General features: G+C 35.4%; 1 protein-coding gene across 1 annotated transcript in view; it reads right to left on the bottom strand.

Annotated features, from left to right (window-relative positions):
- LRRC7 (leucine rich repeat containing 7) overlaps nucleotides 1–20,431 on the bottom strand; it is a 464,523-nt gene that overhangs the window by 116,065 nt on the left and 328,027 nt on the right. Inside the window, exons 10-11 of the mRNA XM_028512216.2 lie at nucleotides 20,239–20,383; nucleotides 15,424–15,496 (exon numbers count right to left, since the gene is read on the bottom strand). Of these exons, the coding sequence (XP_028368017.2) occupies nucleotides 15,424–15,496; nucleotides 20,239–20,383 (218 nt within the window). The remainder of the gene's footprint in view (nucleotides 1–15,423; nucleotides 15,497–20,238; nucleotides 20,384–20,431) is intronic.

Below are 20,431 nucleotides of genomic sequence, written 5' to 3'. Positions count from 1 at the left end.
GGGAGAATAAAAGGGCCCATCAGTAAAAACAAAATATGGATTAAATGCTAGGTATTTTACTAAGCATTTTGGGGATATAAATAACTTATTCTATACCTATTACTTTAAAATGATTCTATACCTATTTTTTAAAATTCATTTTACATATAAGGAAATGGCGGCTTAAAGAGGTTAGGTGACTTGCCCAAGGCCTCACACAGTAAGGAAGCTGGACCTAAATGTAGGCTCCATTTCGTCACTCTGCCTCTGTTTGCCTCTGAGACGAGTCTACCAACAGGGCTCATTTCAACTTGCTCATGGGTTTCGTTTGACTTACATAGCTCCTTAAAAAGTGGTAAACTCCACAGAATGATCCAGACTTTTGGTACCTCTTAAAAAAGAGAAAGATCCAGCAACACCAGGCCAGTGTCCCATGACAAGTAATGGAAATACGAGTAATGCCCTGCTGCCTTTGGTCACAGTTCTTCAGTTTGTCACAAGCACTATTGCTCCATACTTAGCCAGCTTGACCCCAGGTCCACAGGAAGGAATTGTATGAATGCACATTCAAGTTATCATTAGAGAACAAAGACATTTGGATGGCTGGTTTGAGATAGCGAGGAAAGAAATAGGGCTGGCCCAGAGTTAGCACTAGCTGTATCTAAGTTGTCATCGATGTTGTTAATATTATTATACTGTCATTACCACTCGTATCATTGTCATTACAGTAATAGGAAGAAACCCCAAAGGGGAAATTTCACCCTTTTGTAAAGAGAAGAATGAATTAGAGTTAGCTGGGCTAGATTGTAGAATCAGCTTCTTTTTTTTATATCTTGGAACCAGCTGGGTTGACTGCCAATGACTCCCATCATTTAGTTACACAGAAATTAAGCATATCAGTTTTCAGTTAGTTGGAATGGATTTGTGCTCAAACTCTGTTAGTTACTAGATATATTATCTTGGGTATCAAAAAGTAAAACAAAAACCACAGCTCAGAAATCAAAGCTGATTTAATTTACCTGCTAGGTAAAGGAACATACCAGAGAAGAAATTCTCTGAGTGGAGCTATGAGGGGGGTTGGAATCCAGTACCAAAATGGGGTGCTAATAGTGCGTTATGCTAATGAAGGATTACTAGCATAATTTGCATTACGTAGAGGGTGAAATGAGTTCACAAGTCTGGGTAGAGTTAAGTAAGGCAAGCCCCATTATCCCTGGGTCAAGAAAGGAATTAATTTAGTCAGGTCCAGTCTGACCCTGATCAAGGTAACTCACTGCTCATGACCCTTAACAGCCTTGAACAGTTAGACCAGATGTGGTGAATACAACATTCAACTTTGAATATCATCCTTTGGCAAGTATTGCTTAAGTGAAATTTTTTCTTTTATATAGACCAGTTATCTAACTTTTCTGTAAGCCTTAGTTTCTTTACATTTGCAATGAGGATTCTAAGAATTCTTGCCTTATGTAATTGTTCTGAGTATTTCACGAACTATTATAACTAAAAAATTTAGCACAGTACCTGCCATAAAATATATTCTCAGGATATATATTTTCTCAGTTATTAGTGAACCCTGATAAATATGTCTGTAAATCCTTTGAAGTCCCCATATGCAGGGCTGGTCATGTTGCTGGGTGCCAGGTATGCACAGCTGTGTGACTCTGTGTGTGTGTGTTGGTGGATGCAAGAATCAATGTGTTTGGGAAACCTACAACAGTTTTGTTTCTAAAAAAAAAGTCTAGCACAGTACCTTACACATAATGCACTTAATATATTCAGTAGAATTGATTAAAACATGTTTCTTTCAGTGGTTTGGAGTTATGTACTCAGGAAGTGGTCATAAAAGTACCAGGGATTTTTTTTTTAAATAAAAATTTTAGGTGTATGCTCCAGGTATAAGTCAAAGAATTAAACAATTAAAAATATAATTTAAGTATCTCATTTTTTCTTTCTTTCATAAAAATATGTCTTAGTCTTGAGTCACAGTAAGGCAGTCCTTACTTTGTGTAAGTTCTGATACGCACAGATTTCAGTTATTATGGTATCATTAAATAATGTTAGCTCCTCAACAACATGGCTCAAATTTCAGTTTCCTCAGTATACTAACTCTGAGTAACTTTATAAAATATAAACTTTACTGCTAACTCTTTAGTTCACAAATCACAATGTAAATGGGATGAGGATCATGATCAATGACTACTCTGAAACTACTTATTTTGAAGTCTGTCAGTGATCAGTCTCAGCATGTCCACTACTCAGTTCACACACACACAGTAAATCACACAGTTATGTGGCTTACTTGTCAATCAGCAGTAGAGGGAGACTGCAGGCACAATAATTTAATATTTAAAGCACTGTTACTGTTGGATAATATTCTTGGTCATCCTAATTCTTTGGGGGATTTAAATAAAAATGTGAACATTTGCTTTTTTTATCACGAAGAACAACTTCATTAATCCAACTAATGGACCAAGGAGTTATTTTAACTTTGAAAGCCTATTATCTTACAAAGATTTTTGAATTTGTAGCTATCAATGCTACAATGCTGGAAAATGTGCATTATCTTTAGTTGTGTCCTGAAAGAAATATGACATAAAGCATACAACTGGAAATTTTCAAGCATCATGTCAGGAAGGAACAGCAGGTAACATGGGTGCAGCACAGCAAAGACTTTTAGTGCACTGTGCAATGTAACTGTAGGATGTGAATCAAACATAAGTGGAGTTATGGAAGAAACAGCTAACAATTGAAATTTGCCTGCCACTATCAGAGAGACTGTAGCTATGCTGCCAGCAGACCAGTTGACATAAATGAGGAAATTGGTTGTGATGAAAATGATGATGTTCCAGAGGAAGGGACACTGGCAATTGTCTTCACATTAAAGGTCCTCTCAGAGATGTTTCACAACGTTGAAAGCATGAGGATAAAAGTTTGGAAGCTGATCCAAGCTGAAAAAGGAGTGCAACAACCCCCTGACACATAGAAATGAGTGTTCACTCTACTTGTGACTCACATGATACAAGAAGTACTGTTCAATCAATCTAGACAAGCTTCTCTTTTTACAAAGTAAACACTGTAGTACTTGATGTTACTAATGATTACACTGACAGTCTCCTAAACAAATATTGGTTTTACTATTTTCCCACATTTCCTATATATTTATAACCAATAGTAAAGTGTTTAATGTTTTGAAAAAGGGTTTTAAAGACTTTGGCAGAACAATCATAATTTTCCTCATTGGTTATGTCTGCTTTGCACAGTTTCAGCAGGCAGCACGGTTGTTTTTCAGTTTCCCACTACCATGCAAAACAAGGGCTTCCTGCATTAGCAAGACAACATTTTTACTGTACCATGGATATACTGAATTCATCACTTATAGCCTGAAAGTATTTTATATCTCTGGAATACAGAGAAAAGCTAATATGTGCAAAGCATATTCTTCAATGATCTCTGAAGTTCCAAAGATTCAAATTCATAATTTAACATTTCAACTGACTTTATTGATGGGTATCTTGTTCAAATCACCTAACATGTTTTAATATCAGATCTATATGAGTACAGTTGTATCATATTTACTCAGATTATCACTGGCATAGACCAAGTAAGTGAAAAAACTCAGACAGAGAAAGACAAGACCATAATCTCACTTACATGTGGAATCTAAAAACAAACCAACTGCCCTGAGCAGAGAACAGACCAGTGGCTGCCAGAGATGGAGGCTGAGGGTGGGGAAAATGCATGAAGGTAGTCTAAAGGTACAAATTTCCACTTATAAAATCATTAAGTCTTATGGGTGCAATGTACAACATAATAACTACTATGTTGTATATCTGAAGGTTCTAATCATAAGAAAAAATTCTAAGTATGTATAGTGATGGATGTTAACTAGACTTATTATAGTGATCATTTTGCAATATATACAAATATCAAATCACTGTTTTATACACCTGAAACTAATATGTATTATGTCAATTATATCTTGATAAATAAAAATACATTCACATACTTTGTGCAAAAAAAAAAGAGACCAAAATTACCTCTTTTTTTTCTTTGCAGCTCTGTCTGTAGTCTATAATTGTACAGTTCAAAGTGAATAAAAGCTGCCAAGGAAGTGTAAAGTACTTTAAAGTGATGCCTCCCAAACTTTAGTATAAATATGAGTCACCAGGAGAACTTTCTAAAATGCAGATTCATATTTAGTTGTTGGGGGTGGTACCCAGGTCCAACATTTGTAATAAGATTCAATCAGTGATTTTCAACCCTTTTATCTCCTGGCACCCATAAACTAATTCCTACAATTCTGTGGCACAACAAAAAACATATATTTTTGCCTATCTGACAAAAAGGAGGTATAGTTTCAATTCATTCACACCAGACTGCTATTGTTTTTTGGCTGTTGTGATTCTCTTATTTGACAACCTAAGGGAAAAGAGGTCAGTGCCCCTGACTGAAGAGTCAGGTGTTAAGAATTCTTGTAGCGCACTGGTTGAAAATCGTTGTTCTAGGTGATATGGATGCTGCTGTTCCTGGGACTACACACTGAGTCACAGGCTTTAAATAAAACCCTCCCAAATATTTTAAGAGCAACATGTAAACACACACACACATACACACTCACATGACATGTCAGTAACAGCTAAAATCCATCTAATTATTACAAGAGTTGTGAACACATTCAGTTAGGCTTTGCATTACTTCACATATTGGTACAAGTGACAGAACTGGAGGTAGTAATGTTTGAAATTACACAATAGTATTGATTTAGTTTTCTAAAAATATTCTCTACATTTTTCTCTACTTTAGTTTAGTCTTCATGAATTAGCCTTGGTTGGGGAAATCTTACTGTCTCATTAACCCTCAATTACCTAGCTAATAGGGGAGAGAAAATGTGAATATATTACACAGATAATCTATAGTTTCACTTTAACATCATTTATGAACATTAGAAACCATTATTGTTCTATTAATGTAGATGCTAATAAACATAAAAATAAATGACTTTGAGCTTCAATTTCTTAGTTTAGTTTTTTAAATATATTTTATTGATTATGCTATTACAGTTGTCCCATTTCCCCCCTTTATCCCCCCACCCAGTAGACCTCTTCCCACTCACATTCCCTCTCTTTAGCTCATGACCATGTGTCATAAGTTCTTTAGCTTCTACATTTCCCAAACTATTCTTGTCCTCCCCCTGTCTATTTTCTACCTACCATCTATGATACTTATTCTTCGTCCCTTTTCCCCCTCTCTCCTCCTCCCACTCCCCTGTTGCTAACCCTCCATGTGATTTCCATTTCTGTGGTTCTGTTCCTGTTCTAGTTGTTTGCTTAGTTTCTTTTTGTTTTTGCTTTAGGTGTGGTTGTTAATAATTGTGAGTTTGCTGTCATTTTACTATACCTGTTTTTTTATCTTCTTTTTCTTAGATAAATCCCTTTAAAATTTTATAAAATAAGGGCTTGGTGATGATGAACTCCTTTAACTTGACTTTATCTGAAAAGCACTTTATCTGCCCTTCCATTTTAAATGAAAGCTTTGCTGGATAGAGCAATCTGGGATGTAGGTCCTTGCCTTTCATGGCTTGGAATACTTCTTTCCAGCCCCTTCTTGCCTGCAAGATCTCTTTTGAGAAATCAGCTGACAGGCTGATGGGAACTCCTTTGTAGGTGACTGTCTCCTTGTCTCTTGCTGCTTCTAGGATTCTCTCCTTCATTTTTACCTTGGCTAATGTAATTATAATGTGTCTTGGTGTGTTCCTTCTTGGGTTCAACTTTTTTGGGACTCTCTGAGCTTCCTGGACTTCCTGGAAGTCTATTTCCTTTGCCAGAATGAAGAAGTTCTCCTTTATTATTTGTTCAAATAAGTTTTCCACTTGTTGGTCTTCCTCTTCTCCTTCTGGTACCCCTACAATTTGGATGTTGGATCCTTTAAAGATATCCTGGAGGTTCCTAAGCCTCTCCTCATTTTTTTTGAATTCTTATTTCTTCATTCCTTTCTGGTTGTTTATTTTTTTCTTCCTTCTGGTCCACTCCATTGATGTGAAACCTAGCTTTCCTTCCATCACTATTGGTTCCCTGTGCATTTTTCTTCATTTCACTTATTGTAGCCTTCATTTGTTCATCTAATTTGCAACTAAAATCAGCCAATTCTGTGAGCACCCTGATCACCAGTGCTTTGAACTGATAGGTTGGCTATGCCTCGGTTGCTTAAAAAAACCCTGGTTGATGGGCTTTCAATTCTGTTTGAGCCATTTTCCCCCCTCCTTTGGTCTGGTTGCACCTGTTACATATGAGGGGCAGAGCCTTAGGTGTTCACCAGGGCTGGGCACCTCAGTTGCTGGGTTGTGACGTTGTATGTGGGGGCGGGGTCCGAGAGGGAACAATGGTGCTTGCTCCATTCTCCTTCAGACCTCAGTCCCTTCCACTGCTTCCCCCGAGCAAACTGGGCCCCTCTGGTACCAATTCTCATGTGGGTGGGCTTGTGCACACTGTGGGACCCTCCAAGGACCTCTCCTATGAGGCTGGGAGTCTCTCCCTGTGCCTCAATCCCTACAGGTGTCCTTAATCAGTGCCCTAAGGCTCTATTTCCCAGCACTGTGATCCTGGGTTGCGCGTAGTGCCTTGCTTCACAATTGCCACCTCGCTGGGTCTGCCGGTTGCCACCCCTAGGCTGGGGTCTGCCAGCTGCTGCTTGAGCATTCAGGGTCCACCCTCTGTGGTCTTGTGCGCTCTGGATGCCTTCTGTGCCCAGTCCCAACGCTCTGTGCTCTCTGTGCCATATGACCGGGGCCTGGCTGCCTGACTCCCCCTCTCCTACCAGTCTGGATGAACGTGTCTATTTTCTTGGTTGTCCAACTTCCATTCAGATTAGTTTTCTGTCAATTTTGGTTGTTATTCTGATTGTAAATTGTTGTTGTCTCTATCTTGGTTGTGCGAGGAGGCACAGTGTGCCTATGCCTCCATCTTGGCTGGAAGTCTCAAATTTCTTAGTTTACTTTTAACTCTTAATAAAAGTAGTACAATTCAGTGGAAAATATTCAGGCAGGCTTGGGTTTCAATTTTAGTGTGACCACCTAATAAATGAGTGAAATTGGCAATTAAGCTATGTTTTTATCTATAAAATGGATTGATAATGCCTAGCATGTAGTTTTGTGAGGATTAAATATATGCTAAGCCGCTGGTGTAGATATGGTACTCCATTAAGATGACCTATTATGAGGTAGAAAGAGCTTAACGTTTTTTTTGAACAATCTGTTTCTGAAACATGTAGAGGTTATACTGTGATATCTGCTTCTTAAAATGGGTTGTTTCATGTAAGTAAAACCTTCCAGTAGACAAAATGTAAGATTACTAGTATTTATTAATAGGACATGAGAACTAGACACATCTCTGATGGTTATGAAAAACTGTAATTGTATTAGCAGAGATTTAGTTGAAAGGGATATAATAATTAAAGAGAGAGAGAGATAAAACGTGTTTGGAAATCACAAGCTACTGCTTAAAGGTGCCTGCTTAAAAAACCTAGGGGTTAATAGGCCAAGCTGCAGCCAGCTAGCTGGGATGAAGTCTGGATTCTAACCATTACTAGTGGCAATGTCCTCATCAAGTTGCTTAAGTGCCTCAGTTTCCTCACTGGGAACAAGGGGGTGATATCAGTACTTAACTATGTGTTGTAAGGACTGAACACATGCAAAGGAGTTAATATATGTAAAACACTTAGAATGAGCACATAGAAAACATTAAGTAACTTTGTCATTATCCTTATTTTCAGAGATGATAAAATCAATTATATTTAATTTAGGCCAGGAATCAAGTTTTAGATTCCATCCTTAATTTTCTCATTGATATTAGATGAGTTATTTGGGCTGCTTCTAAACAATGGAAACAAATTAACAAAATTTAGACTAATTTTATTCTATGGTGTTTACTAAATAAAAGTCACCCACTCGTTATACTAAATTTTATAGTCTAAGCCAAATTCAGTCAAATTGTGGTGGAAATAGTATGTTACGAATAGTTAATCATTTAGAGAGTTTATCTGTGAAGTATCTGACTGATAATGAGCAGATTTATCATTATTGTATAGTTACTATATTTTTCATTTGACCCAATTTTTTCCTTCTTTCCAAAGCAATTATTATTAACCTTTGCCTGTCTTTGGACTGTTTGGAAAGTTAGATAGATTTTTAAAAAGAAAATCTGTAAAATTTTTTATTATAGGAGAAAAGTATACCCTAATGCAAAATACTGTTTAAAAGTATTTAATGAACAGATCTATAACCTGAGTAGAAAATAGTTTCACTCATTGCAAAAGACCTTTTAAAAAAGATTCCATGTGCTTCAAGTTAGGGTACTGAGGGTACTGAGATTAGGGTACTGAGATTTCTTAACTTTCTGTTATGACAGCCTGAGCAGACTAAGACAATGTATTATTATTGTATTTGTAAATAAATATAAAGCATTTTTCTTTTTAAGAACTGGATATTTCATTCACAGATGAAAATAAATAAAAAATTTAATCCTCATGACATTCTCCTGAGGTAGGCATTATTATTACAGTTTTCATTTTACTGGGGAGAGATCTAAAGCTCTATGTTACTCAATAGCACATCAAGCAGCGGGTTTTGAACCCAGAAGGTCTGGCTCCAGAGCCAAAATAACCAGCTACTTAGTTAACTTCTCTAGAGCAGCTTCATTTTAAAGCCACACCTCAGGCAATTCTGAAGCTGATACAGTGGAGTAGGGTTTGAGGGAATACTTAGCTGACAAAAATATAAAAGTAAGCCGAGTCTAGATAGTGGTTCTTAAACTTTATTGTGCTGACCCAATATCCAGAGTTAGTGGATAGGGGTTATCTCTAAAAATTTGCATTTGTAACAAGTTCCCAGTTGAAGATGATGCTGCTGATCAGGGGAGTATAGGTGAGAACCACCAGTAGACTATTGAAAAGTTGAATTTTAGTGCAAACTAAGTTGAGTTTTATCCAATGAAGGGTTTGTGTGTGTGTATGACTTATTTTGGTTAATTAATTTTAATTTTTTGGTTAAAATAATACTACCTGGAACAAAATTTAAAAAGTACAGAGTGTACATGATAAAAGGAGTTTCCCTTATTTACTCTATTTCCTAGCCCCCAAATTCTTTTTTCCAAACCTATGTACATTTCCAGTTCCTTGCATATTCCTCCAGTCTTAGGGAAAAGAGAGAAGCACAGTTCTTAGCACTCAGTTACCTATAAGAATGTCTATTTATTTTCTTGTTATCATAGCAGTCTTGCGAGTAGACCACTGGAATTTTCCATTTAGGGTGTTGACATAATATAGACTAAACATCTGGATTAAAGAATTAGAAAATTTTAGGTTTAGGTGGAAGAATAAATGAGGAGATTAAGTAACTTGTTCAAGTTCATCCAGTAAGTGGTTAGCCAGGATTCACACCCATGCTATTTGACTCCCAGGCCAGTGCTCCTTGTATGATACCTCAGGGCTCAAGCCCCTTAGAGAAGAAGGGACTTATTTAGCTTTGCATAACTACTCAGATTTTATCATTCCCAGGCCAGGTGCCTTTCTGTTTGACCTCTATGAGGAAATGAATTTTTAAAATATCTGGAGTTTTGAGGTTTTATTGCTTTTGTTCACGACAATGAAGCTATATAGAGAGAAGGTTCAACATGCAGTTTCTTTTCCTATGAAACATCTTTTGCCTCTAGAGCAATGTGGCCCATTAAATCACCAAATATTACAAAATATGTGTCTCAGCTATCACATATATTAAGAGGCACCATATATAGTTCAACTGACAGCATAGCTTTGAAACCTGGTTACTTCTCTTAGCCTAAGTTTCTGTATTTGTTGATGGGGAGATAAATATGCACTGAATAGTATTAATGGGCCTTAACTACATAAGAAGACATACAAAGCACCAAACATGGTGTCTGGTGCAATGTGAACACACACAAAAAGTTGTTTATTATTATTTTCATTGCACATGTAATTATTAGAGCAGCTGGTATGTACAAGCACAAATTAAAATTCAACTACAAATATAAATAATTTTATAAGTTATTGGCACAAAAGTCATGGAATCTATGTCAGCTGTGAAAAATGTTGAAAAATGAATTCTTCTAGCAGTTTTTAATATTTGGACTATTAAAAATTACCAAAGACAGCCCTGGCTAGTGTGGCTCAGTGGACTGAGTATGGGTTTGCAAACGAAGGGGTCTCTGGTTCAATTCCCAGTCAGGACACATGTTTAGGTTGCAGGCTAAGAAGCAACCATCAATGTTTCTCTCACCCATTAATGTTTCTCTACCTTTCTTCCTTCCACTCTCTCTAAAAATAGATAAATAAAATGTTTAAAAAATTACCAAAGACAGGTATAACGTATGAAAACAGTCTATGTGTAGAATGAGAGTTCTTCTGGTCACTGCAGCTGGTTGTAACATTTAGGATTGTGGTGCTCAGAGTCCTAGGTAGAGTGTTGCACAACAAAATGCAGACTATTGACTATTTACCAAACACTCTCTGCAACTGATCTGGGTTGCAATTTAATAGAATAAAAAAAATGTCAACACTAGCCCTTAAACTAAACCTCTGATCTATTAATTCTGAATTTTCTAAGAGAAACAAAGCCATAATAATACTAATAACTATTATTTTTACTTCATGTAGATTGCTTTTTAAGATGTACTATAAAATTTTAGAAATTTAGTCTATTTTTTGCCATATGTGCAAAACCAAAACATTTCTATACAAGTGCTATCTTTAAGTGAGAACATAAATTAGATAATAGTTGTTATAATTTTATTATCTAATCCATGTTGTGATATAGAACAGAAATCTTCAGAATTTTTTGGCCTTAAGACTCCCTTATATTTTATAAAATTACTGGTAACTTTTAAGAACTTTTGTTTATGTGGTTTATATCAATTGGTATCTACTACATTATAAATTAAAACAATAATTTATCAAATAATTATTTATTTTTTGTGCTTAAATAACAATAAAAAACAATGACATGTTAATATAAGTAACATATTTTTATAAAAGTAACTATATTTTCCAAACAAGACCACTAAGTGAGAACAGTGACATTTTTATTTTTGCAAATCCCTTCAATGTTTCACTCAATAGAAAGCAACAGGATTATCTTTTTTTCTAATTCCTTATTTTTTAAATATATTTTACTGATTATGCTATTACAGTTCTCCCATTTTTTTCTCCCCTTTATTCCCCTCTGCCCTGTACCCACTCTACCAACATTCCCTCACTGTAGTACATGTCCGTGGGTCATACATATAGTTCTTTGGCTTCTCCATTTCCCATACTATTCTTAGCCTCCCCCTGTCTATCTTATACCTACCATTGTGCTTATTCCCTTACCTTTTCCCCTGTTCTTCCCTCACCCCTCCGCTGATGATAACCCTCCATGTGATCTCTATTTCTGTGAGTCTGTTCCTGTTCTAGTTGTTTGCTTAGTTCATTTTTGTTTTTGTTGTTTTAGGTTCCATTGTTGACAGTTGTGAGTTTGTTGTCATTTTACTGTTTGTATTGCTGATCTTTTTCTTAAATAAGTCCCTTTAACATTTCATATAATAAGGGCTTGGTGATGATGAACTCCTTTAACTTGACCTTATCTGGGAAGTATCTGCCCTTCCATTCTAAATAATAGCTTTGCCTTTCATAACTTGGAATACTTCTTTCCAGTCCCTTCTTGCCTGAAAGGTTTCTTTTGAAAAATCAGCTGATAGTATTATGGGAACTCCTTTGTTGGTAACTGTCTCCTTTTCCCTTGCTGCTTTTAAGATTCTCTCCTTATCTTTCATCTTGGGTAATGTCATTATGATGTGACTTGGTGTATGTTTCCTTGGGTCCAACTTCTTTGGGACTCTCTGAGCTTCCTGGACTTCCTGGAAGTCTATTTCCTTTGCCAGATTAGGGAAGTTCTCCTTCATTACATTTTCAATTTCTTGCTCTTCCTGTTCTTCTGGCCCCCCTATGATTCCGATGTTGGTACATTTAAAGTTTTCCTGGAGGTTCCTAAGTCTCTCCTTGTTTTTTTGGACTCTGTTTTTTTCATTCTGTTCTGGTCAAATGTTTACTTCTTCCTTCTGCTCCAAATCATTGATTTAAAAAAACTGATCTCAGTTTCCTTCCTTTCACTGTTGGTTCCCTGTACATTTTTCTTTATTTCACTTTTCCTCTATTTTGTCACCATATTTAACCATTTCTGTGAGCATCCTGATTACCAGTGTTTTGAGCTTTGCATCTGATAGGTTGGCTATCTTGTCGCTAAGTTGTATTTTTTCTGGAGCTTTGATATATTCTTTCATTTGAAACATATTTTTTTTTTGTCTCAGTGTTCCTGTTATGTCATAAGGGGTGGAGCCTTGGGTATCTGCCACGGCAGGGCAACCTACTTTGCTATGTTGTGGGGATGAGGTCTGAGAGGGAACAATGCTACTTGCTTAGCTCTCTGCTGGCTTTCAGTCACTTCCCCTGTTACCCACAGGCAAACTGGGTCCTTCTGATGCTGAAGGGTCAGAAGGGTGGGTGGGTTTGTGTACATTCTAGGACCGTGTGATCTCTCCAACAACCTCTCCTGTGAGGCTGGGAGTTTCTCCTGCCACCTCAACCCCCACAGGTTTTTTCAGTAAGAGGTTTTGAGGCTTTATTTCCCTGAGCTGGAACCCTGGGTTGTGCAGTCTGTCCTGCTCCCCAGTTGTTTTTCCTGGTTTCTACACACACAAATGTGGGACTGCCCACTCCTCTAGCTGCTGTCTCTCTCAGTCTGCAGTCCACTCCCTTGCCATGTCCTCTCTGCCCTGGCTGCCTGTCTCTGCCCCTCCTGCCAGTTTGGATTCTGGCAGTTCTGGTTATTTTTTGTTTTTAAATTTGTTGTTGTCCTTCTTTTGGTTGTGTGGGGAAGCAAAATGTATCTACCTACATCTCCATCTTGGCCAGAAGTCCGCAACAGGATTCTCTTATCTGCTTATGTATTCAGTCTGCTGGGGTGTATAGTTTAGATTGAATTAGTAAAAAACAAAATTGAACCTTACACAGAAATCCAGTTAGAAAAGGGAGATGGACTTAAAATCCTTTTAAGAATATTGTGATTATTTTTTGCTTTTATACCAAAACTCAACAAGTGGCAGTTTCTTAGAGGATAATTGCCATTTGCAATCTGAAAGTATACTAATGAATTTTTCTTACTTCATTTATCAATACATTAAAATCTGTGGTCTGTACATTAAAGAACTGGTCTATTTTGAACTTTCAATGGGTCTATTACTCGTGTCTAATTTTATAACTCATGCATTGGTTGTTTGGAAAATGTTGCTTCACTGAATTATACAGATTTTCCAAATGTTGACACATTTTATAATATAGTATTAACAAATCACATTCATTAATATCACATCAGTCTTATCAGAAAAGCCTTTAAGAATTGGGAAGCTGCCAAGCTCAGAGTAACAGAATTTGCCAAAACTCTAACTTTTGCTTAATAGCTCTAATTTTGTTGTTGGCAACAAGTACTGTCAGTTGTTTTCTTGAACTATCAAGCTCACTTTGTTCATTTTTTGCCAAAATAGATGCCAAATACCCAAGTGTAAATAATCATAGTTTGCCAGTCATTTTTCTTTTTTTCTTAAAGACTTTTTTTTAGAACCATTTGGTTCATAGAACAACTGAGCAGAAGAGACAGAAATTTCCCATATACTTCCTACTGGTTTATAAAAATGCTCTACTTTTGTAATTAGTCTTTTCCTCTAACACTTCCCTTTCATTTTCTTTAAATAATAATCAGAGGATGATAATGGCACTGAAAATTTAAAAAAATGAGATTTTATAGAGTATTCACCTTTATCCCTCTAAACCAATAATCAACCTTTGAATTGGGTTTAGGCCCATTTATCTTTTTTATATTTTAAGGGAAAATTTATCAATTTTAAAAAATTAAAATGAAAAGAAAACTAAGTATGTAAATAAACTAGCATACAATTTACTTGTGTACTAAAAAGTAAATTTGCTTTTAGATTATCAAACTTCTTTAATTTGTCTTCACAGAGCTAGAGTTAGTGTATATAAATTATATAAGAAATTCAGTATTGATCTAAAAAGCCAAGATTAGTCCTTCAGAATATAATTAAATAGGAAGAATTTTTTAAAAGCATCAGACTGATAAAGATAATTTCTTTTATGTATCTCTAAAAAAGATTAATTTGTCTCTACTTTATGTTAAAGAAAATGGAAGTAACTGTGAGAATGAAACATATAGTATGATGAGGACATTAAAATATTAAAAAGTGATTGAGACTTTTACTACTCTCCAAAGTCTGGACATTAGAATTTAAATTTAGCTCAACTGTTCCACTCTTAGCAAGTGAAGTTTTTCATATCAATGGTTACTTGCCAACTTGGGGTGAAGAAGCAGGAGAGGAAAGGGCACCACAAAATCTTTGGGATTGAAGGATATTTTTACCATCTTGATTGTAGTGATGGTTTCATTGCTTTATATCCATGTCAAAACTTATTGAATTGTAGACTTTAAGTATGTGCAGTTTGTTGCATGTCAATTATACCCAATAAATCTGTTTTTAAATAAAAGCTCCCCACCCCAAATATACCCAAATCTGTCAATTACATATATATGTACATATATATGTATATATATACACATATGCATATTATACATATACATATACATATATATATATAATTCTTCACACTGAGATGTAGAACAAAATCCCTATGTAATGGTCTTATATAATTTCAGAATGAAGATACCTTATTGATGTCTCATTTTATATCAACTGTAAACAAGGATTTCAGGTGAAATACTGAATTGAGAACCAAAGATTAAGGTCAACATAAAATTATATGTAAATTGCTCTCAAATAAATAAAATATATTTTATCCTTAAAAGGCAATAATGACCTTCCATCCTGGAGCTTTGAAAAATGCAAGCTGAAACAGATGACTATCTCTTTAGCTTCTAAAGAAGTCTAAAATATATTAGACTTCTATAAATATCAGTTATTACTAATTATGTAATGGTAATGTATACACAATGCAGATTAAATTGATTTTATTTTGTAGGACATATTCAAGTAAGTTTAGAGCTCCTACTCAGTCAAAACATCAAAATAACAAAGCAGAAAATTACAGGCAAGAGTATAATTGAAGGCCTAGGTTATCACTTTACTTATGGAAGAGTCATGGTCAAACACTTTTCGTGATTTTATATAGTTGGGTATCAACATGATATTAAAATATAAAACTAATAAGATATATACAAATGTACAACTAAATAAAATATGATCTAAAGTAAGTTTACATGTGAACAAGATTATTAGTATCTCTAGTGGAAAATGTTTTGAAATCAAACTTAACAAATCCTTTTGTTTCTGGCTTTAGAGAGGCTGACTGGTATGAAACTTTGGCACTTACTTTCCAATTGTATTGGGTAGCAATGTAAGTTGATTATCATCTACTTTCAGAGTAGTTAGTTTTTTCAACAGTCCTGAAACAGAGAAGTTTTATTAATACATAGGAACAGATTTTTGATGGGAAATGCACTATAAAAGAAATAAAAGAATCACTTGTGATAAATATTTGTTGTGCTGATTGGCTGCACTCTGCTTATATTAGATATAGCACTCTGCTACACTACAAACTGATATTTGTGTGTAGTCTAGTTTTGACTTTACAGTTGCAAAAAAATTTACTTATGTGAATGGGAGTTCAAGTACATCAATGCAGAAAAGCAAGCAAAACATGGGGCTCCGGTAGAAATGTGAGTTGACAGTAACACTATCACATTTCCGTTTTCTATTATGCAGAAAATTGACCAGATGAAATCTTTCAAGCCAGCTGTGATTTAATATTTAATTAACTTGTAAGCACTAATAACTAACATTCCTGTTGTGATGCAAATTGAAAACAAATCTGAATTAAGCCTAATAATTAACAAATGGGTACTGAGGAATGCAGGGGTTATAATTATGGACTTGGAATATTACAACATATAATGTCATACTCTTGTTGTTACCATAAATCCTTGATTGGGATCAGCAGTAAGCACAAAAACTTAAAATTGTTAATATGCTATGCAGAACTTGCCAAGAACCGAGGGTCCAACTATGTAGATTTACTGTTTGATATATACCCTCCATACCCTTACCTTTTGCTGTGCTCCCAGGGTTTTAATGAACATTAGCCACAGAGTAATTGAAGAACAGTTTCCTTTAACCTGTGATAGCATAACCTATACTATCAATATGACTTAAACAGCCCAAATCCAAGGGCAAAGTATTAATAGTTGGCTAATTTTTGTTTCATATTGGAAATATGCATATACATATGTCATAGACTACTTGTTTTGCAGAAAGCTGGTTCTGATGGATAGAGTAGGTTTCATGGTCAATGTGTTTGGGAAATGCCAAATTAAACAAAATTAAATAGATTTTTTAATGAAGTTTTTCTAGGATCTTTTAATATACTAATCTAGCAATGTAACTGTAAAGTCATCATGGCATTCTTGAGTATGCCTGCAAAATATCTCATACATAGAGTGCAGTTGTGAATGTGCTTTGAGAAGCAGTGCTATAGGTGATGCCCACCCACCTCAAGTATTTTAAGATTCCTTAAAGGCACAGAGTAAGTCACAAAGATTCTGAGATAAAGCTGCTGTTGGACTTTAAATTTTGGGGTGCTCAGTTACATATCCTTCAGAAGCACTTACAATCCCTACTCTGAGGGAGAGAAATGTTACCACTGTCACACTGCTGTGAGAAAATACCCATAATTTTTAGAGCTTATCTACATCAGCTTGTGACCCTAGGACACACTGCTGAAAACAGTAGCACCTGCCAAAGAGGTCGTTTATCTCTGAAGGCTGAACACCCACTACTGTGCATTCATCTATATTAGAGGACTGAGTCACTCTACCTTCTCTGGCTTGTTTAATATCAACCTTGGAAGTATAAAAGAACCCCTGAACTTGTTCATCAATTGTGAAAAGAAAACAGGGGACTATGAATTATAGGTAAATTTGATGTGATTTGCTAACCTTGATCAAACTACTGCCCCTGTTCACCAGTGGAGTTACAGTAGGGTTGGCAGTCTCACTATCGCTTGACTAGGTCACCAGGAGTTTTGATCTGGGTTGCAGAGAGCTGAGCACACTCCATGATGAAGCCAGCTAGGCTCCAGAGCATTCTTTTAAGAGAATCACAGTCCACAGGTCTGATGCTCTCATGAGGAAATCATGATGCAGGTTAGGGACTATGGCCAGAAGGCTAACTAACAGATTTTTCTGAAGAATAGGGTGGTGGCTCTGACATTTGACAGAAGTGTCTACATCTTTGAAAACTGAAGCAAATTAATCTCCCTACTCAGTTCTGTGTCTGTGAATTTAAAGGAATCTCACTCATTTGTGATGTGGTTATTTTATCACTCACATAGTCCATCCGAGGGGTGCTCTTCGGACAGATTATGGAGCTTCTGTAGGAATCAGAATGGCCTTGGATTGGAATGAGGTCAGTGGCCTCATTGTCATTGTTACTCATTGTTTTCCTCTGGCAGATATTTCCTTCACTGCATTTCTATATCATGTCTGTGTGGGCTCCCTTTGTCTACCCCTGGGAATCAAAAGTATTTCACATTCCTTCCTTATACTTGCACCCTTCTCCAGTCCCCAACCCCTTTCCCCTATAGTCCCAATTTGGAAGTGCTGAAGAGAAAGAAAAAGGAGGCTTTTTACTATGATTTTTAGCTATAAATTATAATTAGCACCAAATATATTAAATATTAATATAATTTATTAAATAAGCTAATATTTACATGACATGTACACACATGTAATAGAATTTTGCAAGCCAAATAGCTGTACACTCATTAAATCTAAGATTATGATAATTATTATAATAGCTAATATTGATTTAGTGCCTATTATGTTTCAGGTATCATTTCACACAGTTTTACAGAGATTAATTCATTTAATCCTCAGAATGAATTTGTCTAAAGTCACATAGCTAGTAAGACAGAAAAGCAAGAAGCTGAACGCAGGTAACTGGACTACAAAGCTACCTTCCCCAGACCAGCAGGCTAATATCTTAGCCTACTTTCTTAAAGGAAGATGCTTTAAACAAATACTATATCATATTTTGTTTCACTATGTGATATTTTTATTTCCAGGATTCTAATTGGTTATTTTTTAAATTACTCCTGTTCTTAGTCATAGCTCCTGCTTTTGTTTTAGAAATTATTATTTTTACAAATATTATTCTTCCTTTTATCTATTTGAATATTTACACATACTTAAAGTCTTTTTTCACATTGCTTGATAATTTTGGTTTGAGTAAATATTCCTACTTGTTTGAATATTTGCTTGCCATAACAATATTAGCTTTAATTTTGTTTGCTTGTTTGTTTGTTTACATGCTCATTTGTGAGGGTGAATGTAGTCTCATTATCTTTGCTCACCCCTGTCTGGCAGTTTTATGATTCCCTCTACCTGTTCCTCACCTTTCTGGAGCTCAGAACCAGGTCCTGTATTAGCAACATGGTGTTCTCATTCCACTGGATATTGCAAGTCTAGTCCAAACCAGCCTGTGACTTGCTACAGTTTTCACCAGTGAATTTGTATATGTTCTTACCTTCCATCCTAGCTCCACATATTAGTTGTAGGTTTGTGCAGCTTCCCTTTACAGAAAAGGGGATCTCCTTCTCAATCTCCTATAAATTTGAGTTCCCTTGTTATGCTTAAGGTTTTTTTCTTCCTCTTTACTGCAGGAAAGGAACTGAAGGCTGCCACTGTTGTTTGTGGTCTGGAGTCTATCAGGCCTGGGGTCACTGGTGTGTTTTTATTCTATCTCAGGTTCAGGTAGGTGTTCATTCTTCTTACGTATGGCTAACTCACTTTATTTACTAAATATTTAAGGGGCACTAACCATACACTAGGTATAGTTCTTGGTATTGATGAGGCAGTAAATAAACTTGACTACTCTCACTATGCCTTTGAAGAGGTATGGAGTGGTGTTTGAGCAGGAGTGATCATTTGGTCATCTTGACCGCAGGATGCTCCTTTTAGCATTATACTTTCTTACCTTCTCTTGCACAAGACAGTATTTCCTAAACTTACTTGATCATAAATTTAATCTAGGATGTTTAAGTAACAGATTAGAGAGCTTATCACAAACTTTACTGAATCAGAATTTTCAAAGGAAGAGCTTGGAAATGTGGAAGTGTTTAGTAAAGCTCTCAGATCAGTTTTATGGCAGAGCAAATTAGAGAAATACTGTTATAAAATATGTGATTATATAAATCAAAAAAGTCATCAAATTTATAAAGAAAAGCTAGTCTGTTTTGTTAAAATTATGTTCTCTACTAGCCTGAAAATGGAAGTAATAGAATATTGAAGAACAATTTGGGATACTGACCTGTCTTCTATCTTCCCTTCAATTAGGCTTCCTAGGTTGTGACTTAATTTTCCAAAATATTAATAAGCTCCAGAACATATGACACATTAAATTCAGAGTATAAAAAACTCTATTCTAAAGTTAAGTAATTTGATGATTACCCTACTTGATGAGTGCACTCATAATAATAATAGCAAGATAGCTATACAAAAAGGTTTGTTAATTTTTGAAATTAGATTCTTTTATTATTTTATTCATATATAATTTATAACAAAAATGGATTGAGTGTTTAATATATGCTAAAAGAAAGACTATTTTCTGTCATGAATGTCAGCATGTAAAAGAAAATGAGCCTTTTTAAAAGAACTGGGAGGTATTTTATATTATTATGCATTTTTATGTTATTTGTAGGTCATAGCAATGTTATAAGAATGTTAAAGATAGAATATAGCAACACTATGTGAATAAAAGCTACTGTAATTCTATAGTAATAAAAGGGAACATGTGTAGTTATCAAATTACCCTAAAGCTAAGATGTATACTACTTACAATAACAGTTTACAACTTAGGAGATATGAAAACAATTTAAACATATCAATTTAGTAAGATCATTTTAATAGGAGAACCTCCTTAAATTTGACAACTGGAGTTACCATCTAATTTTAAGATATTGGTAAAATACAGTTTTATCACCTTGAATAATGCTAATTATTAATATCATCCTAATAACTTGCTAATTTATTAATGTCAAGTTAATAGCATATTGCCCACATCTAAAACAAACTATCCTGCCAAGAAAGAAAGCAGAATATTTAGCAAACATTATGACAAAATATATTCTCACCTATAGAGTCTGGCAACTGTTGTAACATATTGGATGACAGTAAGAGGTCCTCAAGGGCTTCACATCCAGAAATGTCCATGTCAACCGTTTCTATTCTGTTTTTGGACATATCCAGGTACACCAACATCTTTAACTTCCCTATAGACTTGATGACATTGCATAAACTCAGGGTTAGTTGAGAAGCTTTCAAAAG

Source organism: Phyllostomus discolor, chromosome 5, assembly GCF_004126475.2.
Source record: "Phyllostomus discolor isolate MPI-MPIP mPhyDis1 chromosome 5, mPhyDis1.pri.v3, whole genome shotgun sequence".
Classification (NCBI taxonomy): Eukaryota; Metazoa; Chordata; class Mammalia; order Chiroptera; family Phyllostomidae; genus Phyllostomus; species Phyllostomus discolor.
This window is presented reverse-complemented; position numbering and strand designations above follow the sequence as displayed.